Source organism: Tarenaya hassleriana, unplaced genomic scaffold, assembly GCF_000463585.1.
Source record: "Tarenaya hassleriana unplaced genomic scaffold, ASM46358v1 Cleome4, whole genome shotgun sequence".
Lineage (NCBI taxonomy): Eukaryota > Viridiplantae > Streptophyta > Magnoliopsida > Brassicales > Cleomaceae > Tarenaya > Tarenaya hassleriana.
In genome coordinates, this window is record NW_010966881.1 from 6,070,650 (window position 1) to 6,095,751 (window position 25,102).

Consider the following 25,102-nt stretch of genomic DNA (forward strand, 5'->3'; position numbering starts at 1 on the left):
TTTTGGAATACATACAATTCAAAAAAAAAAAAATTGAATAGACCGACGAGATTCTTTATAGTTTATGGTTTGGGGATCATATTTGTATTTCTTCTTGCATTCGGATGTATTCATAATTCAGACGACAAACAATTGCAGGAGATTCATTTGGGGGATTTAGTTAATAAATTATATAATTTAGATAATATGCATTGTGTTATCTAGATTAAGTGAATAAAACACGATGACTCATATATACCCAAGGAAAAATCTGTCTCAAAATCAACTAATAAAAAATCTCAAAGCATTCAAGTTCCGGATAGCAAAAATTCTCGAATTATAAAAGCATCCTGAGGTTTCAGACAGAATGGAAAAGAGACTGTGGATTGGGGGAAGGATTTTGAGAACTTCAGGTACGAGGAGCAGCTCCAGCGCCGGGGACACGCGGCGCCTGTCCTGGTTGCCCTGGCTTCGGCATGTCCTCCTGCAACAACATCATCATGTCCACAAACCATTCAACTACTTTTCGTAAACCACACAAGACCATACAACTCTTCTACACAAAGAGATGCTGCTAATCGAGGGCTAAGCCGAGAAACCAAACAAACGAGGTGTGCAGTAGCCGGGAACCGAAGGGAGAACTTCGAAACATGACCCACAACCCAAAAGTTTAACGGTTGAATCGGGAATAATACGAGCAAACTCGGCATAAACGGCAAAATGCACAACCAGAACACAATCCAGCATGAGCAAGACCCAGACATCATTCTCAAACATGGAAATCCAAAGGAATTCGAAGTTCAGGACAACTTCATACAACCTAACATTATTGTAGACAAAGCTGGGAACTTTATATCAGAATCAAGTTGGATCGCATCTCTAGACATGAAAGCTCTTTGCGGTGGCATAAAAATCAAATAACACTGATTGTACGAAGAACTTTGTATCAGAATCGAGTCAGAGCATCACATCTCTAGACAAACACAAAGCCTAAAAGACATTCTTTTACTCATGTATGGTGACATAACAATCATAGAACTTTACGAATGATTCCAAAAACCCAAAAAACGGATAGAGAGATTACCCTGCGTCTGGCGAAGCGCTGCGGTGGGGTACGAACCCTGCGGTTGGTGCGGGATCTGACCCTCACAACGTGAGAGTGGATTGCACAGGATATACAGTATTGCATCTTGGCATACAGCTTGGGCAGAGTGTAGCCTACGAATTCAAAAACCGGACAAAACATCAAAACACATTACCAATGTTTCCAACACATTATTCAAAATCCCGGGAGAGCAGTACCCACAAATTTACAGAATCAACAGTAATGTACATTGAACATTTATAGGAAAACTATGGAAAGAACATACCATCATAGACGCTGGCTTCCTGAACATCCCTAATAGCCGCCTGCTCGACAATGTTCCTCACGATAAACCTCTTAACAGCCTTGTCCTACCAATAGTGTTCACATTGAAAGCAACAACATCAGATCGAAATGTCCGAAACATCACATTACCATGACAGATCCAATTCAAAGGAAACGAGTGAGAGGAGGTCGTACCTTAGGGCAGCACTTGCCACAGTTGGAGCACCGGATAAAATTGACATGGCCCCTGTTGTGCTTGTTCCTGCCACCGTTCCTGCGCTTGAAGGTCTACAAATACGAATCGGACAAAGGACAGAATCATAGCGTAAGAGCATCGGATGCGACCAAAAGGAGGGAGCTATCTATGGAATTTGGAGGCGAACCACTCACCATGGTTGGTTCCGGCTTGACTTTTGCGAAGTAGGGTTTTCAGCGTAGGGAAAAGACAATGGTGAGAGAGTGGTGGGATTATAAATAAGGTTCAACGAGTTGTGGGCCTTGTTGGGCTTTATCCCCTCTTTTTTTTCTTAAATCAATTTTCAAATTAAGTTTCTGACTGAAATTAGGGCGTTGTTGGGCCTTGTTGGGCTTTATCCCCTCATATAAATATTATAACTATTGAACTTTTTTATATGCAAAAATATTTAAAAAAAATATATTTAACTAACAATACAATTGAAATATATGTAATTTCAAAGTATCAATATTTGAATTACCATTCAAAAAATTTTGGTGATATTTATTTAAAATCGTATATCTACATATATTTTTTTAAATAGTTTATCTATCTACATGGAAAAAAAATTATTTCATGTATTGTTTATTTTTTTAATCAATTTCATGTATTTTGGTCAGATATTCCCTTTCCTAAATTACAGTAAATCTGCAATATATATATCACATATGTTAAAATTTGAGACAAACATATAAATCAGAGGCTACAGATACATTAAAATTTATTGCAAACGGCCATGAGGAATGTTAGCATACCATGTTGTCACAGGCTAAACAAGCATACCAAGATAGCCAATCTGACAGATAAAGGCAGAGCTAAATAATAGAGTTTGGACTTGAGTTTTTTACTGGTCATTGGATCTAAGGGTGTAGCACCTCCTTTGCCTTGTTTATCCACACGCTGTATATCTCATCCGAAAACAGAACGAAGTGGACCTGACAGCAGAAAAAAGATCCGATGATCTAATCAACCGCCGAGAAAAACAGAATGAACTGTGTTCTAAATGGCGAAATGGGACAAGCTCGATCAGAGCGTAGGGTCTGTTTCGTGTTAATGGGGAAAGGGAAAGCTTACCTCTTTCAAGTCGTCGGCGAACTGTTTAATGGTGGAGATTGCTACCGAAGCTGCTTCGTCGAAAGGGTACCTAACAGCAAATCAAGAAAAGGAGTTTGATGAGCTGCGTTCTTGTTCTTGCCACCTATTAAAGAAAGAAACATTCTTGGATGCAGTATCATATAAAAGACGGTGGTCCTGATGATTTTACCCGTAGACACCGCAAGATATGGCAGGAAATGCAATGCACTTGATGTTGTTCTCCTTTGCCACTCTCAGACTATTCCTGAGACAAGCGGAGAAACACATTGTTTTTGTTCAGAACATGTCTGAGTACACAACGGTGATATCAGACCGAACTATGTATTGCTTACTTGTATGCATTTGCGAGGGATTCTTTAGGGTTACTGTCCGAATCATAAACCGGCCCGACCGTGTGAATCACATGAGATGCAGGCAGGTTGAAACCACTGCACAGCGGTAAATTCATCAACAAACTCGACTTGGAAGGTGCAGAAAGTTATACAGGAGAAGAAAAGAGAACCTACGGGGTGATTCTTGCTTCTCCGGTAGGGCAACGGATTCCAGGACGAACTTCCGGGACCTCATAGCAAGCAGCTCTCAGCTGCGGCCCAGCAGCTCTATGTATGGCTGATGAATGCCAAGTGAGTGCGATCGCCATGAAAGCCAGTCGAAATGTTCATCACATTATCAAAATGGATAAGGGTTCTAGAGAAAATGGCAAGGAACAGCTCGAGAATTTACCTCCATCTGCACCACCACCGCCTAGCATACGTTCATTTGCCGGATTAACCTACGATAAACAAACTGTTAAAGCCATGGAATTGATGCGGCCACGGCACCAGCTCGATGAACGTGAATTCATCTAGGTTCTAAGAGGCCGTGAAACAGAGCATCTCTTCACTTTCATCGCCAAATTCCAAATTTTAGTTTGATCTGCTTACTTTTCTACCGCGGAATAGAAGAGACTACAGCATCAACCCTAGGAACAGAATTGATCGAGAGGGATATACAGATTACAGAGAGAGAGAATACAAACAATAGCATCGGAGGAACCGTCGACGGACCACCTGGTGATATCGCCTTTGAGGATATTAAGAACACTAGAATCGGACAACTTGAAAACGGCTCCTTCGCCACTAGACGCCATGGTTGATAAATTGGCAGCGCCGGAGAAACTTCTCGTCCGAGGGGAAACAGCCGACGGAGAGGCGCAACTGAGAAAGCTCGGGAAACGAAGGAGAATACTGTCAAGAAATCGGACCCTGGTGGTTACACCGGAAAAGATAGAGGATTTGACGGCGTCAGAGTTCGGAGGAAGTCTAGGAGCGGCGGCGGAGGCGGTGACGGAGTGGGATATAGATCTGGAAGAAAAAGGGATTCTCATTGGTGCGAATCCAAAGTTCTCTCTTTCGGTCTTCGGCTTCGGCTTCGGCCCATTCAAATGGCGGATTTTTGTCTGTTTTGCAATCTCTGGATTGGGCCTATTTAACTTCATAATAAATAAATTATGTATAAATTACCAAAATAAGATAATTTTTCACTGTGAACAGTTTTTTTTCCTTCTTTTTTGGTTTTGATTATATTGGAAAATCAGGTTAACTAAGATAAGTTTTATTGCAAACATCCATGCAGAATGTGACCGTGTATTATTACATAATAATAATCAAGCAACACAATACCCACTTTCCCTTTAATAACTATTAATCATCTGAATTAGAAACTTAATTATATCAAAATCTCTGATTTGTATCAATCTCATGGCAAAATGGTGAGGTGCTCTTCGAAATAAAAAAAAAAAAAAAGATTTTTCACACGGTTTGATTTTAGGGTCAGTGTTTTTTGTCGTTTCTTACATTGATAACGAACATGATCAAGAGAAGCAGAAAGAGTGATGATATTTCAGACAGAAAGAGGATCTAGTAAGCTTTCTGTTCTTTTCAGAATCTTGAGAACCATTAACAAAACCTTTCTAGTACATGGGAAGAAAGCCAACAGATGATGAAGACAGTCCCAGAAAATTTTCCCGGGAAAAAAAATCCAGCAAACTTATGTTTTTGGACTGAGACCTGCAATCACTTTCTGTTCTGCTAAACCAAAATCCAAATTCAACAGATACAACAATCGCTACGAGGTTGAAGGAAGAAGCACCTGGAAAACCACCAAACGGAGATGATCTCTGTTCAGCAAGAACACAGAACACACGAGAGATTCGGTTCTTGTTTGCTGGCTTCCCCACATGAACGGGGTTCAGGACGAATCGGAGCTCAGGAAGTCAGATAAGTTAAACACCTATGGTCTCTAATTCATAAGTGAGAATAGAAACACCAGTTTACAGAAAGAATCAGACATAATCAAGAAATTACCACATTGGGGGCGGGTGAGTGAAAGAATAGTTTATCGACAAAAGGATATGGAGGGTTTTTCAGGAGATGCAAAACCCAAATATTCCATATTGGCTCACATGGCGCTGCTGCTTTCGCTGACCGAGTCAGACCTCCTGAAGCAAGAGGAGACTCTGCCACAGCTACCAATGTCAAGATCCTCTAACCGGCCAAGAGGGTCTTGCTTCATTGCCTCCGAAAATGAATGTGATTGCCCTGAAGCAGTAACGAGCATTGGCTGATGAGCAGAGGGTAATGGGCGAGATGAAGAAGATGTTATTATGTTCGAGTTTGGCATTCTGTTGTTGGGTTGGAAGAGGAGAAACTGAGGAGGCATTCGCAGGTTGTGAGCGTCGGATTGCGATTCTTGAGGCTGACGTTGAAAGAAAGATTGCGGGTATTGCATGCAGCCCATTGCTATTCCAAGGTTATAGGCATCAGAACGTGACATTTCTCCGGTGGCGGATTTCAGCCTCTCGACTTCCTTCTTCAGTGCCTCATTCAGTGCTGCACGGTGATTATCATCAACATGGTACATGAGATTTAAGAAATGATATGTCTTTCCTAACAGGACAATATCAAAGATACGAGGACAGAATGTAATGACCGAACCAGAAATCATATCAAAGAACATATCTCCATTGCATATACGTAAATAGACCTCTAGGTATGGGTGTTCGAGGTCTAATACATGATGAAAAGAACAATCAAGATCTTGATTCTTGCCAGAGAAGAAAATTTTCAACATACCATCTCGCAACTTGGCTTGTTGTTCCATGGCCTGTAAACGAAGCTTGAGCTCTGTATTCTCAGACGATAACCCATTCGTGTCTCTCTAAGAAGAAGAAAATAAGCAGGAGATAAAAAGATCAGTGCTACATCAGTAACAAATTCCGGAAAAAATACATTGGAAGAAACGTTATAGAATATCAGAAAGCGAACATTGAAGTTCATATGGCTCCTCTATGTCTAGTAAGGTGGCGAAAGAGGCGAATATACACTTTCTCAAGATATGATAAGACTACTCCCGTTTCTTGCACGAAAAGAAAGTTGCAAACTTGCTTCACAAGGAAGCTTTCGTTGTTTAAGATAAGAACCTGGAACAAGGAGAGTTGTGCAGAGAGAGTAGTAGCTTCAGTTTGCAGGATCTGGACTTTTCTCTCGAGCTCCAATATATACCGAGCCTTCCTCTCTTTCGAGCGGGTAGCCGACTGCCGGTTTGCAATTATCCTGCATTAAACATTGCACGCACAGAAATACCACGCATCAAATATTGCACAAATCATTGCCCCTATTGAAATGGAAAGAATGTACGAAGCTCTGTAACATCCCAACAGTCTAAGCCTAATCCGTTACGGTAATGTACAAGAATCGGAACAGAAACTGGTTCAAAAGATGATCTTAGATACAAGAATGTTAATTCTACAAGGGAATGTCAAAGGAGACACTTAGAAAGTTTGAAATGTCAAAATTGATTGGAACAAGTTCATGGCCAGATGATTGCTAACCAAACAGAGATTGACAAGCGAGTTTCATTCTACCAATCAGGCAAAAGCTAGTTATATAAAAAAAATCTTTATGGCCATCCTTTTACACGAAGGAGACATTTCCACAAAATTCAACTAGATCGAGCAAAAAGCATAGAGATGGGACCCTCATAGATCGAGCAAAAAGCACAGAGATAACTGAAAAACAGAACCAGGTTGGCGAAAATGGGGAAGAAACCTTTTAGCCCTTTTGGGGTCGACGACCCAGAGCTCGGCGAGCTTGTCCGGGGCCATGGCTTTCTTGGCTTCGATCGAATCCAATGTCGAAGAGCCATCAACGGAGAGGCTGTGCCTGTGCCTAGGCTTCGAATTTCTGGCATCGTCCCGGCCTCCGCCTTCATTTTCCACCGGGACCAGGTTGTCAGGTCTCGGAGCAGAAGGTCCGGCCGAATCGGATGCTGATGCTGATGTGGATCTGGATCCGAGTTTCTCTATGTCCATGTACGAGCAGAAGAGGTCATCTGCGGATCCGAGGTCATCGAATCCGCCGAATGGGTCCGAAAGCTCCAGGTCCTCCGGGAGCCGGAATTGCACCTCTGAGTGGGCTCTCCGGTGGTACGGACCCCGGAACGGCGCCGGCGCCGGAGCAGCAGCACCGGGGTTTGCCGGCGGTGGAGTCGGGCATTGTGGAAGGTGGTGATTGCTCGGGTTCGGTTTGGGGTTTGAAGGATCCTCCATGCCCGTTCCGTCGCTCCCTCTATCTCTGTCGGAATCAGACAGCGAGAGAGAGATTCAGATTTCACGTTCACGTTGAGCTTTTCTGCCCGAAGAGGGATACGTGAAAACCCAGAGAGCGTGAACTAAAACGCCGTCGTTTCATGCGGCATTTACCAATCAGATCCCTCTACTATTTGTTACCGCCGTTAATTCCATACCATAATCTGCTATTTTGGGTAAAACCATTAATTTAAGTTTTTCTCCTCCAAAATTAAGTTTATGGATAGACAATGCAAACATGGAACTGTTCGTATTTAGTCTATGTCCGTTTGGCTGCTAGGTTATCATATGAAAATTCATATATTTATAATCAGTCTAATGAATATTAATTGACGTCTTTTGTTAAATGATGCGGGAAAATTTTATATAGTTTTAATTATTATATATATATATATATTAACTAACAAGAAATATAAGATGTAATAGAATACAGTAAGAAAAAGGAACCTGCTGCAAGAAAGTATCCGGTTCATTTGGGGATGGGAACACATCGCCATGGCCAGGAGGATACCTTCAGAAAGATAGACAGTCATTAGTGGAAATGAACAAATAAAAGATCCGTAACTGTGACAATCCATAACCGGGAAACAATTCATCCAAGACATCAGGTAACTGCAACCCGGTTCCCTCGATGGCTGTAGAAAAATAACAACAAGTTGATGCCGGCATTCGAAACCGGGAGACAACAGTAGAGGAGATAAAATGTACAACGGAACGAAACACAGTTGAAGACTCTTACTGTCGAAGTAAGATACACCGAAGTGGCTTTTGACAAGATCTCGGACATCCAACTCCAAAGCCAAAGGAACTTTGAACTCTCTGTAATGCTTGACGTGCGGAAACTTCTCAATCACCTAAAAATTCAGATTTCCGATTTTATAAAAGATATCGTAAATACATGTACAATCCTATGAACCAGACCTTAAGCAGAGACTTGACAACTGACATTCGTAGGCAGCGGACCAGATTTGACTTCAAGCTCAACTCTTGAATCATAATCTGCAAAGCTAAACCCAACAAGATATGATTCGAACGTTATCCAGCGATTCTACTCACGCAAAAGTAGCAGGAACCTTCTCCAATCTCCAAATTCCACAGATTATGCGCTCGCTATCCCAAAATGCTATCGAGTATAACAAACAATCACGACCTTGGTCACAATTTCAACCCAGGAAAACTGTAAAATAAGCTTTGAAAGGCAACCAACACCATTTATTTTTAATTTTGAAAATTTACCGCAACTCAGTGACCTTTTTCCAAGCTTAAGTCTCACAACGGGCTAAATTTCTTCACAACTCTTCAGGACCATTGATGTCCTGGATGAATCAAAATGAGAAAAAAAAAAGAATCGATTTCCATTGCTTTACAGCATTACCTTGTTCTCGATCACAGCCCCATCCGGGATTTCGAGCTTTGCCCAAGCTTCTGCCGTGACAGTTACATTCCCCTCCAAAATAAGAGCGAGTTTCAAAGAATTGCAGGGTACATACGTACAAAGGCATATGTATGTGTTCGTTATGTTAACACGTTGGGGTACCCCAAAAGCTAGCTTGTTGGGGGAGGGTGTCCATGGTATTATATTGACTCAATTGTTCCCACATATTTCCGATGTGGGACTCTAACAATACCGCCCCCTTTAGACAGCGACGACCACGGCACTGGCGGCTTCTTGGTCGCTGGCGGCTACGCACCCTTTGTGTTCCTCTCCCGACCGTTCCTCTCCCGCCGCGTCGTCTGCATGTCTGAGGATCGGTTGGTTCAGATACCAATTTGATAGAACCCACTCATTAATAATGGGTCCAACAAAGTCTCAAAGCCCATGGGTAGAACTCATACCAAAAGCTAGCTTGTTGGAGGAGGGTGCCCATGGTATTATATTGACTCAATTGTTCCCACATATTTTCGATATGGGACACATTGCATATATATATATATACCTTGAGAACAACTCCAGAACCAAACAAGACATCGTCGGAAATCTTAAGGCTGTTGAGCTTGACGATACTTGGGTTGGAATGGAACCGGGCTCAAGAAGTTATATACATGTCCGGAAAAAAGACAGCAGAGAGTTTGAAACTGGGGTGCCAAAATAGTGTTTAGAAAGCATTAGGGAATATCAATGTATACGAACTACTTCACCTTCTTGAACTCTGGTCCCAATTTGTTGACCTATACACACAATAAGAAAATAACTCTCAACAACACCAGCTATCTCAATATACGCAGTCTCATTTCATGCACAGAGCAAATACAACATTCAACATCGGAATGTAAGAGCAGTGGACTTACACGTTCATCAGGAGCTTGAGCAATCTCCAAGAGCTGCGATACAATAAGAGATAAGTTAATTTCACGTGTAAAAAGAATTGCTTCACATTAGACAACGCAACATTGCAGAGACTTTTATTATAAAATCTACTGCTGGATCGAAAAATACCTAATTGACATGCAGTTTGCAAATACGTATGGCAAAAGAGAAAAATTCTAGGTAGATGGGACGAGCCAGAATTTACCAGAACTCTGTCAACACCCATGGCAAAAGAGATGAGAGTGCCTCCCTTTACATCTGCTAAGGTTTTAGGCGTAACCTCCATACAATACTCATTCTGGAACAAGTGCTTCAAGATTTCTAAAGTAGCATAAAGTCAAGGACACATGCAGGATAATTAATCTTTGATTTCATTCAGGTTATGTTAGTTACATAAGAACTTTGAGGAGGATACTTAAGTCAGCAATGGCACCCAGGTTGTCCGAGTTGGCAACACATACATACTCCTTACCCTGAACAGACACAAGAGAGAAAACGAAACAACAAACATTGGCCAACTTAGACATCAGGGACAAAAATTTAGAAAAAGTTGTAACAGAATACAGAAAGAAAAAGAACCTGTGGCTTGCCGCTGTTCATTGGGAATACATCACCATGGCCAGGAGGATACCTTCAGAAAGATATACATTTATTAATGGAAAGGAACAAGTAAAAGATCCATAACTGTGAATGGGATGACATTGGGTGGACGGAATCCAAATAATTTGAAAACCCAAATACCAAGATGAGGAATACAACACTTTGTTAACCAGCTACCACAAGATATTCATCAGGTTGTAAATAGCTTAATACAAGAGCAATAGCAACTACTTGTGCTCTGTAAACTAGAACACTAATCTGAGAACACAAGGCCTCATACTTCCAATTAGAACACATCTAATCCTGCTTTCTAGGAGCGCTAAGTCATAATAACAGGTACCTAGATTTTATCACACCGGTTCATGATGATATCTAACTTGCATAAGGAAGATCATAAATTAATGACAATCAGGAACCTGGTTAAATGTGTGACTGTCGACATTGGAGTTGGGGTACTTCTCCACAATCTGAACGAGACAAAACCCAATCAGCCTACAACAATAATCGAATCTTTCCCAAATGAAAACATGTGGAGATCTACCGCAGTACCTTTCGTGTGTCATCCTCTGTATTGAACGAGTTCATGAGAACAAGCGGAACCTTACAACCGTACTTGTTGTTAAGATTCTGTGGTATGTAATCACATGGGGTGATGGGACTACACAAAATATAAGATGAGAAAGAAGATGAACCTCAATCTTGATAACAATCAGGTCAAGAAATGTCAAATCATCACAAACTTCAATTGATAGATCTACATGGGAAAAGGAAAACATAAAACCTTTTCTGGTAAGGGAAAACAAAAAACAGGAAAAGGGAACGAGGTAGAAATTAAAAATCGAAATCATCAGCATCGTGATAGATCATCATAACCCAGAAGCAAGAAAACAAGAAATCGAACACATTCCTGGAAACCCATTAAAATTTAGCCGAAAACTACGAGACACAAAACCTGAGAAGTTAAAACGGAAGCTTCGAGAGGCATCGGAGATGTAATAGACGAAGCGAAGTGGTTTTCTGCGGGAATTTCTCGAGGGAAGACTGATTAGCGATACAGGTCGTCGGCACTACCATTTCGGACGATGGCAAACGGCGGCGCGTGGCTGAACGGTCGAACGATGTCGGAGATGGCGAGAGTAGATGAGAGGAATGTGCCGGAGCCAGTTTCTTTATTTTTTTTCTGTTGCCGAAATTATGATCTTCAGGCATTTTCATGACCGTTGTCAATATATATATGACCGTTGTCAATATATATATGTATAGCACTGTATACAGCTGGCAAAATTTAAAAGGGGCAACAAAAGAGAAATATTTGTAAATATATATTAATGTTTTTATCCTTGTAGTTATTAAAATCTTTCAGAAATAACCAAAAGTTTTAATATAATAAAAAAAGACCCCTACGAATCAAACTATTTCCTTTACAATCAATTCCTTCCCATCATTTAATTAAGTATCCACGTTGTTCACTTGAGTTGATTTATTTCTTAATGAAATACTTGAGTTATGAACTCTTCACAATTTTTCTTGGATACACAATCTTCAATATATATATACACACATGAAAATTTTATCATATATCAAACATGTAATGTAATCTAACCATGTGTGTATAATAGGCAATATGTATGATATTTTCAAAATAGTTATTATGTTTTGCATTTTCTTTTCATAGGAAGACATCTTACATTCAATATCAGAAAAAAAAAAAAAAAGAGATACTTACATTATAATGCTTGAGGCTAGCTTCGTATCGGTAGGCTGTAGCATCCTCGGTGGAAGTCCAAGAGGATGGCTTTTAAAACCAAAGCCCACAATGCGAAAAAGCCCAAAAATTCAATTAAGGGAAGTTACAGCGTGGAAATGACGTGGAAAATCATACGATCCATTTTTATGCTGACATGGATCCTTACGGGTCGGTGCAGTCAATTAGCCAACCCGGGCGCGTGCTCACCCAAGCCTTGCACACAGCCAAATCGCGTCGCCACGTGGTTTCCGTTTCCCCTCATCCCCAGCCGTCAGATCAAGATCGAACGCCCATGATGAAGACTGATTAATTGGTGTATGGTGTACGGCGTTGTAGATGATTACTACCCTATGAGACTTTCGAGGAAACGGGATAATCGTATCATATGGGATTCAACGTCGCCACATCTCAACCGTCCGATTCGCAACTTACACAATTTTCATGTGCTGATAGATTCAGTCGAGGTTGAATTATATAAGTATTTGGACCGTGTTTGGCTACGTCATTATTAAAGAAACATAAACGAGGACCAAAGAAACCGCCGAAGATTCGAATATATATACAAGAGAATCCGGCCGTGCTTTGTTCCGTTTTCCGACGATCTTTTTCCCTTCTGCGGACTAACTGCATTGCCTTCCGGCGGGTGATATGGCGGCTTGTGCGAGAATTTGTTGCGGCGGCGGCGGAGGAATCGTCTGCGATCGGCGGACGGTGAACGCCCGATCGCCGCCGTGCGTGGTTCCGATCTCTGGTCGCCGGAGTCGTCGCTTGTCCGAGATCGGGAGGATTTCGATGTCAACGTCGATGGCGAAACCGGCGGTCAAGTTGGCAGGGAGGAGGAGGCTCGGCGGAGGAGTAAGAGATGACGGGGCCGTCGTGTCGAGGGAGAAGCTCGACGAGTGGATGAGGGATTCGGTGGTGGAGATCGTGAAGAATCTGAGGGAAACTCCGCTGCTGCTCCACGTTTACGCCGGAGCGAACGGATCTCTGACCTCCACGGCGGCGGCGACGGCGTTAGAGAAGGCGGAGGACTGGCCGGCGGTAGAGGGGAGATGGGAGAGAGGGGAAGAACGGACGCCGGAGGGCGTGATATTCGTGGAGAAGCTCGGCGATGATGACGTCACAGATCGGGATTCAGCGGATGAGAACGGTCGCGTTGGTGACGTAAGCGACGGCGGAGCGCGTGGGGAAGGAACGAGCGCGTGGGGAATCGTGGCGCAAGGGAGAGGAATGGATTGTGGGCCGGTTTGCTATCTATTGAAGACAACGCGGGTCAGGTCCGGTTTAGGGCCGGTTTGCACGCACTTCTCTTTGGTTAAGGTGAAGAGCTTCAGGGAAACGGCCATGTCGCAGCTGAGCAACTGCTGGTTGGTGCAAGCTGGTCAATGAAAAGCCAGCAGCCCTCCCTCCATGGATTATTCTACTTAGCCAATTCATTAGAGTCAGAGAATCAAATCTGTACATTGGATCTTACATTCCATATATTCTTCATTCTTGCCGATTTCAGAATCGAATATATTTTATTTTCCAGCTATTTCATGGAAATTTAAGATATTGTGGCACAAAAGTATGAAAAACTCGACAGACTTATCAATATGAAATATATGTGATCTTCTTTGATTCAGTCCCTTCTCCATGCTCCATTTCTTTCGGGTGTATTTATAATTCTTGGCCCAACCATACAATTACCAGATTCCTCATGATTCACACCTAATTCTTGTTCATCAATGGAGGTTCCATTATGACAGCCATGGTAATGATTCCAATGAAGAGCTTCACGTTTTAGCAGTCGATGACAATCTCATAGATCGTAAGCTCGTCGAGAAGTTGCTCAAGATCGCCTCTTGCAAAGGCAATTCCAAGTTTTTTGTTTTCTCCCGTTTCTTTTCTGAATCAAAATCCGCTCTTTCATCGTGTTTGGATCCAGGCTTTTTTTTGTACATTGGTTTCTGAAACATGAATAAACTACTTGTTGCAGTGACTACAGCCGAGAATGCCCTCTGAGCATTGGAGTACTTAGGTCTGGGAGATCAACACCAGACTGATAACTTGACTAACAAGGTAACCAGACCCAGATTCTTAACTGATGCCAGAGAAAAATGCATTTTTTGTCATATACATCGATATAATTTGGTTCACTGTGTAGATATCTTCGGATAATGTGGCCTTTGCTCATGCTTTCTTGGTTGTGTTTCCACTGTTTCATAACCGTTTTCCTCTAACAACAATGTAACATTTCCGATGCATACATGTGATTTTCTCGGAATTCGAAGGTCAATCTTATAATCACGGATTACTGTATGTCCGGAATGACAGGCTTCGAGCTGCTCAAGAAGGTGAAGGTACAGAACGTTACCTCGTTTCCTGAAAAGTCCAGAGCTTTCTCGATGCTTCCTACAATAATCTCTTTGTTTCCATGATTTTGATTTTCCGGCAGCAGAGTCATCCGGTCTGAAGGAGGTTCCAGTTCTGATCATGTCCTCAGAAAACATCCCTACTTGTATCAAGTAAGTTCAACCTCAACCTGTTCTCCACAACTTTGGGAGCTAAGATCTGTTCTGGGAGGGTAAAGTAAAGATCTCTTTGCCTTTGTCTTACCACAGATGTTTAGAGAGTGGAGCTCAGATGTTCATGCCGAAACGGCTGAAGCTCTCAGAAGTAAAGTCTCTGAAGTGCAATCTGATGAACTGCAGAAGCTGGCAGTTTACTAGGAAAAAGATCAGATGCAGAAAACTGATAAAGTGAGAAAGGATGTTATTATTATCACTATTATCTTGAATCAACATAATGACTCTATTGATTGGTAAACTTCTTCTCTTCCCCTACCTATATGCAACCGCATCAGAAATCTTGTAATCTCAGATAAATTATTGTCCTTTACCTCCTTCGATTTCAAGAAATCAAAAAGGGATCTGCTTTACAAGTTTTCAGAAATCAAGAAACCTTTCACATGCCTATAAATACCGTCCTGATGATGTTGTCCGTGGCGTGACAATAGGGGTATTACCAATCTCACATAGTATGTACACATATATATACACAAATGTTGAATCAAATCCAAGAATCAATAACCAGAGAATCAGGAGAAATGTTTATGGTGAATGTGGTGACGATGACGTCTTTCGTCCAATCCGAAACAGCGGATTACAGGGTAACAGCCCACGAAGAAGAATCTCCCCATACCTCTAACCATGGAAGGTGGTTGCCAACAAGAACAATGCTCGTGTTTCCTTGTCGATTCTCTCTCTTTTCTCCCTGCCTTGCCTCTTTCGCCACCGCGGCTGCTACGGCGGATTGGCATGGCTTTTACTGAACCCAGAAACAGGCTCAGATCAATCTGAGAGATGATACAAGAACCCAGAAAACACGGATCAGAGCCTGACAAATCTTATGGTGCGAGAAAAGTCTTTGGAATTGAAAGATTAAAACTTTTTCCCACCCCAAGCTTTCACTTTCAGACAAGAATTCCAGAGAGTCTCGGTCGGGCAATTCAACAAACACATGTGAAAGCATGGTAATTCACAATCATGACCAAAACCAAATAAGAAGAAGAATACCCTTTGTGTTTTCTTACCTCGGGTCCTTCACGAGATCAGAATCATTTGCTGAAAAATCCCAGAAAAAGAAGGATCAAGGGGACGAGATTTGATGGGCGGGATGGCGGAAGATGGTCTGATGCTTGGATTGTTCTCTCTCTTATTTTTAGTGACAGATTTCTTGTTTGTTTGTTTTTTTAAAATCGATGAGAGGGAATATCCGAAAACGCAATGGAGAAGAGAGACAAAACTACGAAGGCTCCATCTCCATGGGCCATGGCCATGGGAACTCGAAACTGCGTGTATCAGTTTCTGTGCTTTGTTTCGATGTTTGTTGTTGTTTGCCGCTGTGTTGTTGTGCTGTGTGAAGCCTTCACCGGTCATTTCGTAAAGCTTCGGAACGAAGACGACCCCACCTACCAGACATTAAAAAATATATATATTATTTATTTATTTATTTATATGGTTTCTTTTTTGACTTATGACACATAAGATCATCCTCTGCAAGTGGTACAAGTCATCTATGTAATATAATTTCTTCTATAATGGGTTTTTTGGGTACATTGGTATATGAATATATTTTTTCCAGATATCTTTACATTTGAAAATCGACATCAAATAATTAATTAATATCCTCAAACTAAAAATATTTACACCCCATAGAAGAAAAATAGTTGGGGGCCATGGGCCTGGCCCAAATATTAACGACGTCGTATTGGGCAATAACACGACCCCCTGGCGGAAGACGGCAGAGCGAAGTCGAGAACTTGTTTCAGTGTAGTCGTCGAAGAAGAAGATGGTGAGGAGAACCCTACAATCAGCGAAGGAGACAAAGCGAGAACACGAAGATGGCAATAAAAGGAACCAGCAGAATGATTTATTCGCTTCTTGTTCCTTCTCTTCCCTCGGCCTCCATCCCAAGCTATGCGACGAGCTCCGAGGTTCTCTCTCTCTCTCTGTACTCGTGTTTATGTATGTTGGTAGGTGTTTTGTCCTTCCGATTTTTTAGGTTAATGGTTTTATTTTTGTGTTAATTTGCAGAAAGGATGGGATTTCACGCTCCTACGCAAGTACAAGCTCAAGCTATTCCTGTTATTCTCTCCGGTCGCGATGCGTATCCTTTCCTGATTGTTTTGAAGCGATTTATGAAACTTTGAGGATAAAGATGGTGGATTTTGTTTTGTTTGTTGGGTTTGTTTTCTTTAACCTAAAAAACAATGTACAGACTTGTTAATGCAGCTACCGGCACTGGAAAAACTGTAACGTATTTGGCACCGATTATTCATCACTTGCAGAGTTACTCTCCTAAGATTGATCGTTCCCATGGAACATTCGGTATGTTTCTGTCTGCACTATGGACTAAACTACTGCTGTGTTTGGAGGTTAATGAGTTATGTGGGAATGTTGTCGGACTTGTATGCTGCAGCTTTGGTGCTTGTCCCGACGCGTGAACTGTGCCTTCAAGTGTATGAGACATTGCAGAAGCTGCTGCATCGGTTCCACTGGATTGTACCAGGTTATGTGATGGGAGGGGAGAAAAAGGCTAAAGAGAAAGCTAGACTGAGGAAAGGTATGATCTTTGATTCTTTGTCAATTTGCATTCGAGGGCTGCATTCTCTCATGTAGACTTTATGGGTTTTAGTCGTGCTCCTTGTTTGTTTCATTCTTTGGTTCTTTAGTGAACTTGAGCTCTTTAATATATATTTTCTCATATTATAAGCTGAATTGGCCTTGAGGTCTATGTGTAGATGCAGGAAGAATTAGAAAATTAAAGAATTTTGGGTTGGAATGATTGTTGCATGGCATATGAACGACATGGTTGGTAATAATTAAGCTCAAGCCCTGGATTCTGTTTGAAGGGCACAAAATCATAAACATTTGCCTCTCATAAACAAAAATTTGTTGAATGTATGGTTGGTTATCTTCAGGCATATCTGTCCTCATCGCCACCCCAGGACGCCTTCTTGACCACTTGAAGAGCACAGCTTCGTTTGTGCACAAAAATCTGCGTTGGGTTATCTTTGATGAAGCTGATCGGTATAAGTTACTGCACCTTGAAGTTAATTTCTTCCTTGCTGCTGTGCATCAGTGCATCCTTGTAACTTCTTGTGTGAATCTTGGCAGCATACTTGAATTAGGTTTTGGCAAAGACATAGAGCAGATACTTGACCATCTAGGTTCCAGACGAAATGGGGAAGTGGGAGAGGATGGTGCTGTTTCCAATGGTTCTCAGAAGCAGAACTTGTTGTTGTCAGCCACTTTAAATGAAAAAGTAAACCACCTTGCTAAAATTAGTCTGGACAATCCAGTAATGATTGGTCTTGACAACAACCGACCCCAAGATTTATCATTTCACGCTCCTGGATCTCCTGTCTCGGATGCTGATGATATGATCATTCATGTAAACAAAGGGATAGACTCTTCATCGGGGGATTACAGAATACCATCCCAGCTGGTGCAGAGATATGCCAAAGGTCTGTTTTTCTTTACTTGAATCTTTCTAGTTGTTTAATATGTTTCTACATTGTGTGACAAATGTTATCTATGCAGTACCATGTGGCTCACGGATTGTTGTACTTCTTTCTGTCCTGAAAAACCTGTTTGAGAGAGAAGCTTCTCAAAAGGTAGTCTCACCCATTTGACCATATCTGAAACTCGTCAGTTGTCATATAAAACACCCCCTTATGCAATAGTTTATTTTTCTTATTCTTCCCCATTTATTGGATCTTGCGTGTAAGTTTTACTCACCCGCTTGATCTGCAGGTGGTGGTGTTCTTCTCGACACGTGATGCTGTAGATTTTCATTACTCGCTTCTGAGTGAATTCCAGTGGCCACCAAGTTCTGACCCAGAAGTAGAGATTAAGCAACTGTTCCTGAAATGCAAAACTTTTCGATTACATGGAAGCATGGAGCAAGAGGATAGAAGAACCGCATTTGGGGCCTTCAACACAGAGAAACAGGCTCTTCTCTTGTGTACAGATGTAGCTGCAAGAGGCTTGGATTTCCCAAAAGTAAAATGTATCGTACAGTATGACTCTCCTGGGGAAGCCACTGAATATGTGCATAGGTAATTTTATTAGTGCCAAAAACCAGATGACCTACCAGATGACACATACACTACACAATGAGTTGACCAAGCTTTGTGGTTGCAGAGTTGGTAGAACGGCTCGTTTAGGCGAAAAAGGAGAGGCCTTGCTATTTCTACAACCGATTGAGATAGATTATCTGCAAGAATTGGAGAAACATGGTGTGTCACTCACGGAGTATCCTCTTCTGAAAGTACTGGATAAGTTCCCGCTGCTTGGCCATATGCCCCGTATCCGAAAGGTTATCTCACCAGAATCACATCCATGGGTCATATCTCTGCAAAAAGCTCTTGAATCGTTTGTCTATGCTGAGGTATATGATCCCTTCCACGGGTTTTCGACTTAACTCTCTTCCGAGATAGTTCTCTGCCTAAATATATACATTATCGTTGCTATTCACAGCTGAAAATGAAGAAGCTGGCAAAGAGTGCGTTTGTTTCTTGGGTTAGGGCATATGCAGCTCACAAAGGAGAGCTGAAGAGACTCTTTGTGGTGAAGAAGCTTCACCTTGGGCATGTTGCTAAAAGCTTTGCACTGAGAGAGCAGCCATCTTTGGTGGGGAAAGCACACCATAAACAGCAATCTAAGAAGAGGAAGAGAGACGAACGGCAAAAGGGGCAACAATTGAAGAAGAGGAAGAAGGTGGGGACACAAAACACATGAGAAAACTCGGACAAATGGTTATACGCTGCAAAACCATGATTTATCTCTTCTTGTTGTTAAGAATTCGTATAGGCCTTGTGGTTCAGTTTTGAAATGTGAGCCATGAACCACCGACCGGAAAAGGATATGATTTGTTGAGAATTTATAATAGCAAAATGTTGTAACTTTAAATCTTAATCATGATTATCAGAACAAATCTATCAAAAATTTCAAATTTTCAGTAGATGGCAAATAAAGATGAGGATTTGATTCATTGAACAAGAAAGACATTCTGAGAAGTCGTTTTATAGAGCAACTGAAACGTATGGGGGCACTCTTTGATGTAAAAAGAATGATGTTACAAATCAAATAATTCGTTTATGACATTCATCGCTTGGTCCATTGTGCTTATATGAAAGCGAGTCACCTGCAGATTATATATATATAAAATTTACATAATGTCCTGTCTTCCTCTTCCTTGGAGTGTTTTTTTGACTTGGCTCAGTACCCAGAAGAGGTTCGGTTTATGCGCTGTGCACCCAATTTAGGAGCAGCAGGTTTGGCTGCTCTGCCTCGACCAGCCGTGAAAGGTTTTGCTCTGGTGGTCGGTAATGGAGCAGCAATGGCGGCCCATGGGTCATCATCATCATCTTGTCCTGCCCTTTTCGCATTCAAGGCTCTTGAAGTAGCCCCAGGCATCGGAGCAGCTATCGATCCCCATAAATCATCATCCTCAGTTTTGGTTGCCTTCACGGTGGTAGCCTTTGGTCTTGAAGTTGTAGCTGCGAGAGGAATTTATCAGTATGACGATTAAAACGGGAGCAATACGCTTTTTGTAAAAGACAACCGACATAACTCTGGACATCGGTATGGTACCTTGAACTGGAAGCCGAGAAGACTGAGAAGCAGGCTGTGAGAAGGGCCGTTTCTGAGCAGCCTGAATGTTGGCGAGAGCTGGGGAAGGCTTCGGTTCTTCGAGAGGTTCGAGGTCACCCCATCCCTCTTTCTGGCTGTCATGATCTTCGTTGATCCCATTCTCTATGTCTCCCCACCCATCCGTTGATGTTGGGGACGGAGGTGCAGGTTGATCTGTAAAGTCTGAGTTGGAACGTGCATGACTCAGTTTCACACTTGGCGTCTCCATTGCTGCCAAAAATTTCCCCCCATGAATAAATATAAGACTAAAGTTAGATGTGAATAACACATCATTAAGGCAGATGTATCAGCAACACGATAGAGAATGTATCAGATTGTTATCAAATCAAGCACATCACTGATAACCCATAGTAGCTCGGAGTAAACTAAACTGCACCTGTGCTTGCGTCTGAGGCCGTAGAAGCCAGGGAAGGGGCCGAAACAGAAGCAGAAAGCGGTGCTTGTTCTGAGGGCTTTCCCTTTAAAGTCAAAGAACTCATAGCCCATCTATGGAAAAAGGATAAATCAGTCCACTTAGTTTCATGTTTTTTGTGGCCAATGTCCAAAAAATAGCTCATCTAGTAAAACTGAACAACAATCCTCACCCAATCAGACCAGAATTTCCAGGAACTGATGAGATTCCTGCCGATGCTGTTGTGTCTCCAGCATTTGTCTATCCGACACCAAACATCAATCATATCAGCAAAAAACAGGTACAATGAAGTACTAGAACAGGAAAACAACCTAAACATGAGGACCAAAAAGCAAAAACAAAGTCAGAGCTTGTGATCTAGGCATAAGGTCTGAGTCTTGGACTACCATATCCAGGACCTGGGTTGAGTTGCTCAGTTAACTCGTTCCCTTATTTCAGAAGAAATTTGATGGCGTTTATGCATACCTTCTCATAGTTCTGCTTCAGTATCTGCAGAAATTGCTCTACAGCCTGAAATGCCTTCGATCGAACCTCGCTATATGAAAAAAAATTGTAGAGAAAATGTTTAAAAATTAGAGCAAAAAACACTCAAATAACAAAAGATAGATGGTGTGTATCTTAAAAAGGAACCTGTCTTGATCAATGGTTAGCACGACAACGTTTGGAAGAATCCTAGTTGCAATTTCAGCGTCATCATAATAAGAACTTGTGGCACATAATGCAACAATCCCTGAGCCAAAAAAAAAGGGTAAAATTCAGTGAGATGCATATAAGATGATACGCTAAAAAACAAGGATATGTTGGAATATCCCAAACCAAACATAGAGGACCTGAATTTAAGGGAATTATATCATCTGACAATTATGCAATCAGTAGGATCCTGTAAACCAGGAATTCACATACCTGCACCTCGTGCAGGCGGGAATGCATCTCGCAGTGCACGCACTGTAAAAGCATTAATCAAAACTCTTTTCCTCGTCTGTACCATAATTTCAAGATTAAGCACCAAAAGAACATTTAAGAATCTGTAATATCTAGGCTTAAGATAAGAAACTAATAGTTTAGAATGAAGAATCAAAGAAAACGAGCAACTATAGCGGAGACCAACCCCTTCGTTCAAGTAGTTGGCAATATTTCCAAGTAATATGGTGGTATTTGTTCTAATCGCAGGCTCTTCATCCACCTGTTGAAGATAGAAATAAAAGGGAAGAACCTAAATCTCTAGTAGACACCTTCAAACATTTGATCAGAAAAACAAAAGAACAATAACCATCAAGCCATAACATAGTGATATAATTGTACAAAAAAAAATCAAATATGAGAAAGAAAAGGCCAGGCTATTAAGAGATGATAAATGCAGAACCTGCAGTTTGGAAAGGTATTTCAACAGGGATCCTGAAATTGTACGCTGAGAAAGCTGCAACATGCGAAGAAAAGAACAAAAGAGCATATCAGATACAATTGGACTAGGATTATCAGCCTGAGCAACAAATAAACACATAACTTTGTTGCTATAATAACAGATGAGCTAAATGTCTTTTGATGAGCTGAAACAGATGATAACATGCTAAAATGCTTTGAAAAATAATTTCACCGGAAAAAAAAAATCTTAAAAATAACCCAATTCATAGTTATATAAAAAAGGTTGAGAAAAGGAGAGAGAGAACGGACAAGGTCCATTACCTTAGGTGCTAACACGAGCATTGATTTAAGAGTCAACTCTCGAAGAAAAGGAGATGTGTCTGAAAATCCAGTGGAAACATGAGGGAATACCTAGCAAAAATACATTTCCTCATTGATCTTAAAAGTCTGCAATCACTCAAACCACTGCCTACCACTTTTCAGCCCACAAAAAAGAGGGAATTGATCTTACTTGTTCATCAACAATTTGCCCAGACAATGATTCTCCAAATTGATCAATATGTTGCAGAAGAGCAACCCTAATAGCTCTATCATTGGAAGCAAAAAGTTTGACTATGGTTGGCAGCACCTATAGATCATAAAAAGGAAACCATTCATAACGAGCATAGAAAAAAAAAACAGAAAATAACCAAACATACAGAACAATCAAAATATTAAGATTGTGATTGACATAGACATAGCATGACTGCACAACCTTTACACTGAAATCTTCAGCCGATAACCAGGAACCCATCTTCAGTAATGCAGTTAATGCAGGGGCGGCAGCTGAACCAAATTCAAGGGCAGAGGCTAATAAAGGAAGTAGCTACAGGAACCAGAAAATCTAGTCAAACATTAGAACAAAAAGGTTTCAACTCAAACAACGGATAGCTTTTTCAGTGCTCCACTACAATTTATAGGTCGAACCTTTTTCAGCACTATTTCACGAGGAAGTTGCTCAGCCAAATTTGGAAGCTTGCGGAAGAAAGTGTCTTTCTCGATGCTGTCTTTCAAGTTAAGGATCTCCATAAAATGTATAGTGTCTACCAGCTTATTTTGGAAATATTCTGCCAAATTAAGTACATCGAAGATGAGAAGCGTGAGGGGAGGAATGGTAGAAACTAATCTGGAAGAAAAGATGCAACACTATAACAGACAGAAACTAAAATCCTCAGAGAAGGGCAAAAAGCAACAGTACAAAGAATCAAAGTCCAAAATGTTAAAGAATAGAAATGCAGAATTATTAAATCATTATCTCTAAACAAAACACAAAGCTCACCACCATTCTCCAGTAATTTAGAGGTATTCAATCTGCGAGACGGCATGGAACTTAGGAGACGCTGATAATCTGGAAGCAGAGACTGTGAGAAAAGAAACATGCAAACAAAATGAACCCAACTCTTAAAAGATAAATTCCCTACAAACTAATAACTGCAATGCTGAAGGGAAAGTGTGAAGCCTTTTGGCCAAAAACACTTCTTTAGTACTTCAAAAGCCAAATACACTAACGGTACAGCTATAAATATGAGAAACCCAGAAATAGAGTGAGGACAGACAACACAATATTCAGGAATGAAACAAGTATTCAAGGAAATAATATAATTGAAGATTAACCTTAGGAATGCATCCAATGTTGCGCAGCTCCTCTGTTTTTCCCAGTTTGGTGCCCGAGAAGAGTTCATAAATTAGACAACCTGTAGAAAAGGAAACATAAAGGTTTTCATGAGCATCACACCGAAAAACAACCAGTTACATTTTATGTTTTACCTAGCAAAAACTTCAAAGGAAAGAATCCTGAAATTATAATCACCATGGCAATATAACAATGTGCCCTAACTACAATCAAGAACTTACCCAAGCCCCATGAATCAATGGCCCATGATGGAGATTTTCTGATCGCAACCCAATCAGTTTTCACCAGCTCCATTGGTTTATATTGTGTCCCAACAAGCCATTCGTATTGCTGAAAATTAGAGAATTTTTAAAATGAGAAGGAAGCAAAAAACAAAATAGAGGAAATATCTTAAGACAGCAAAGCCTGTTCCTTCACTTGGACAAGATGTCCTGATGTAACTAGGAAATAAAGGTTTCTGAAAAGAAATCATGATGTAACCAGGGTTGAGTTCAAATATTCCCACAGATGGACGAAAAAAAGGAGTAGGCTTATAACATTGAGAAGGCAATGAGAATGGTGCTCTAATAGGTTACGGCGATTAATGAAGTGTACCAGCATGGGACCACTTGCAGATTCATTGCTCCCATCAAACTCTGACAGAACATCAAAAGCATGGAGTTTCCAGTCCAAAGTAGGTGTAACAACAACACTCGCCAGACAGACATTTCCATGAACCTGGGACGGTGCAACTTAAAGTTTTATTTGAAATAAAATGAAAGAGAAATTTAAAAAAAAAACAGAGGTATTCATATCATGTCCCCATCAAGATGACATCTACGACAGTCGACGACAAGAATATATAGTACCATAACCATTTATTCTAATAGCTGAAATAATAATGTTTATAAGGAAATACTTACGAGCTTGCAGTCATTGTTCAGAAAGCTCACAGCTTTAGCTATCTGGTGCAGCCCCAATGCAAAATACTCATCCCTGAACGGAAAGTAATTCCTCATTACAACAGATTTCGACAGAGAGGTTCTAGGAACAATGGTGACAATCTATCATTCTGTGCATGAAAATGTCAAAACACGAATCACACATAAGAAACAGAAACTAGGAGGATGGAATGGCTTGTCATAAGACTCTAAAATGCCTCAGTACAAGATATGTCTCATTCCCTTTCATGCCTACAAGCCCATAAGAAAATTCATACCTTTGTGTGCCTTTCAGGCCTAGCTCCTTTATCTTTTCAGACAGTGGCATAACAGGTTCGGTCACTATATAGATTGTAACCTTTGTAGCAGAACCATCATGAGTTTCAATCTCGGTGCTGTGGAGAAATGACAGTATATTTGGATGCCTCACCTGGAAAAGGATAGGAGGAGATAATGCTACAGAGAGCACTGACAAGAGCTAAAGTGTTCTACATAACTTTGACATTCAGATGATTGGTAAGATAGCTATTTAGGACGTGCATCAGGGAAATTTCTCAAAGGAGGAAGAAAGAGTG

General features: G+C 41.1%; 7 protein-coding genes and 2 long non-coding RNA genes across 20 annotated transcripts in view; 3 read left to right on the plus strand and 6 right to left on the minus strand.

Annotated features, from left to right (window-relative positions):
* Positions 1 to 210: 210 nt before the first annotated feature.
* LOC104824359 (40S ribosomal protein S26-1) lies at positions 211 to 1,825 on the minus strand. Its single transcript, XM_010556407.1, has 5 exons — positions 1,739 to 1,825; positions 1,544 to 1,636; positions 1,350 to 1,434; positions 1,064 to 1,197; positions 211 to 463 (listed from the first exon to the last, which is right to left on the minus strand). The coding sequence occupies exons 1-5, from the start codon at positions 1,739 to 1,741 to the stop codon at positions 389 to 391; spliced, it is 390 nt and encodes a 129-aa protein (XP_010554709.1). The 5' UTR covers positions 1,742 to 1,825; the 3' UTR covers positions 211 to 388.
* A 414-nt stretch (positions 1,826 to 2,239) lies between these two features.
* LOC104824360 (macro domain-containing protein VPA0103-like) lies at positions 2,240 to 4,108 on the minus strand. The gene is made up of 7 exons (XM_010556409.2): positions 3,697 to 4,108; positions 3,402 to 3,450; positions 3,185 to 3,287; positions 3,011 to 3,106; positions 2,848 to 2,922; positions 2,658 to 2,727; positions 2,240 to 2,518 (listed from the first exon to the last, which is right to left on the minus strand). The coding sequence occupies exons 1-7, from the start codon at positions 4,042 to 4,044 to the stop codon at positions 2,444 to 2,446; spliced, it is 816 nt and encodes a 271-aa protein (XP_010554711.1). The 5' UTR covers positions 4,045 to 4,108; the 3' UTR covers positions 2,240 to 2,443.
* Positions 4,109 to 4,659: 551 nt separating this feature from the next.
* Positions 4,660 to 9,430, minus strand: LOC104824361 (transcription factor RF2b-like). 12 transcript variants are annotated; one of them, XM_019203810.1, is made up of 11 exons: positions 9,243 to 9,430; positions 8,843 to 9,047; positions 8,681 to 8,752; positions 8,379 to 8,428; positions 8,227 to 8,304; positions 8,045 to 8,159; positions 7,753 to 7,816; positions 6,767 to 7,291; positions 6,139 to 6,271; positions 5,792 to 5,876; positions 4,660 to 5,548 (listed from the first exon to the last, which is right to left on the minus strand). In XM_019203810.1, exons 2-11 carry the CDS (start codon positions 8,904 to 8,906, stop codon positions 5,118 to 5,120), a joined length of 1,617 nt encoding a protein of 538 aa, XP_019059355.1. In that variant the 5' UTR covers positions 8,907 to 9,047; positions 9,243 to 9,430; the 3' UTR covers positions 4,660 to 5,117. The 12 variants fall into 12 exon arrangements, with proteins under 12 accessions (XP_019059355.1, XP_019059360.1, XP_019059364.1 ...); XM_019203815.1 differs by lacking the exon at positions 8,379 to 8,428 and adding an exon at positions 8,542 to 8,621; XM_019203819.1 differs by lacking the exon at positions 8,379 to 8,428 and adding an exon at positions 8,542 to 8,621 and having other exon boundaries at positions 8,252 to 8,312.
* Positions 9,431 to 9,435: 5 nt separating this feature from the next.
* On the minus strand, positions 9,436 to 10,776 carry LOC104824596 (UTP--glucose-1-phosphate uridylyltransferase 2-like). The gene is made up of 8 exons (XM_019203656.1): positions 10,763 to 10,776; positions 10,630 to 10,705; positions 10,355 to 10,386; positions 10,193 to 10,244; positions 10,015 to 10,086; positions 9,819 to 9,911; positions 9,595 to 9,627; positions 9,436 to 9,474 (listed from the first exon to the last, which is right to left on the minus strand). The coding sequence occupies exons 1-8, from the start codon at positions 10,774 to 10,776 to the stop codon at positions 9,436 to 9,438; spliced, it is 411 nt and encodes a 136-aa protein (XP_019059201.1).
* A 1,665-nt stretch (positions 10,777 to 12,441) lies between these two features.
* Positions 12,442 to 13,584, plus strand: LOC104824365. Its single transcript, XM_010556419.2, has one exon. The coding sequence runs from the start codon at positions 12,609 to 12,611 to the stop codon at positions 13,347 to 13,349; it is 741 nt and encodes a 246-aa protein (XP_010554721.1). The 5' UTR covers positions 12,442 to 12,608; the 3' UTR covers positions 13,350 to 13,584.
* Positions 13,585 to 14,029: 445 nt separating this feature from the next.
* Positions 14,030 to 14,835, plus strand: LOC104824364. Its single transcript, XR_002024583.1, has 2 exons — positions 14,030 to 14,467; positions 14,564 to 14,835. It is a non-coding gene; the product is annotated as an uncharacterized LOC104824364 (long non-coding RNA).
* LOC104824363 lies at positions 14,805 to 15,902 on the minus strand. The gene is made up of 2 exons (XR_773438.1): positions 15,535 to 15,902; positions 14,805 to 15,297 (listed from the first exon to the last, which is right to left on the minus strand). It is a non-coding gene; the product is annotated as an uncharacterized LOC104824363 (long non-coding RNA).
* Positions 15,903 to 16,244: 342 nt separating this feature from the next.
* Positions 16,245 to 19,417, plus strand: LOC104824366 (DEAD-box ATP-dependent RNA helicase 17). The gene is made up of 10 exons (XM_010556421.2): positions 16,245 to 16,437; positions 16,538 to 16,610; positions 16,722 to 16,831; positions 16,923 to 17,066; positions 17,425 to 17,533; positions 17,621 to 17,970; positions 18,047 to 18,120; positions 18,260 to 18,564; positions 18,650 to 18,896; positions 18,986 to 19,417. The coding sequence occupies exons 1-10, from the start codon at positions 16,293 to 16,295 to the stop codon at positions 19,244 to 19,246; spliced, it is 1,818 nt and encodes a 605-aa protein (XP_010554723.1). The 5' UTR covers positions 16,245 to 16,292; the 3' UTR covers positions 19,247 to 19,417.
* Positions 19,418 to 19,542: 125 nt separating this feature from the next.
* The window catches only part of LOC104824367 (probable inactive serine/threonine-protein kinase scy1), a 7,044-nt gene continuing 1,484 nt past the window's right edge, over positions 19,543 to 25,102 (minus strand). The window contains exons 3-21 of the mRNA XM_010556422.2: positions 24,806 to 24,957; positions 24,510 to 24,582; positions 24,202 to 24,324; positions 23,829 to 23,937; positions 23,589 to 23,668; positions 23,254 to 23,335; positions 22,902 to 23,041; positions 22,690 to 22,800; positions 22,447 to 22,563; positions 22,257 to 22,346; positions 21,937 to 21,990; positions 21,682 to 21,756; positions 21,477 to 21,552; positions 21,204 to 21,303; positions 21,039 to 21,108; positions 20,746 to 20,813; positions 20,538 to 20,647; positions 20,102 to 20,371; positions 19,543 to 20,007 (exon numbers count right to left, since the gene is read on the minus strand). Coding sequence (XP_010554724.1) covers positions 19,727 to 20,007; positions 20,102 to 20,371; positions 20,538 to 20,647; positions 20,746 to 20,813; positions 21,039 to 21,108; positions 21,204 to 21,303; positions 21,477 to 21,552; positions 21,682 to 21,756; positions 21,937 to 21,990; positions 22,257 to 22,346; positions 22,447 to 22,563; positions 22,690 to 22,800; positions 22,902 to 23,041; positions 23,254 to 23,335; positions 23,589 to 23,668; positions 23,829 to 23,937; positions 24,202 to 24,324; positions 24,510 to 24,582; positions 24,806 to 24,957 — 2,181 coding nt within the window. The 3' untranslated portion in view covers positions 19,543 to 19,726. The remainder of the gene's footprint in view (positions 20,008 to 20,101; positions 20,372 to 20,537; positions 20,648 to 20,745; positions 20,814 to 21,038; positions 21,109 to 21,203; positions 21,304 to 21,476; positions 21,553 to 21,681; positions 21,757 to 21,936; positions 21,991 to 22,256; positions 22,347 to 22,446; positions 22,564 to 22,689; positions 22,801 to 22,901; positions 23,042 to 23,253; positions 23,336 to 23,588; positions 23,669 to 23,828; positions 23,938 to 24,201; positions 24,325 to 24,509; positions 24,583 to 24,805; positions 24,958 to 25,102) is intronic.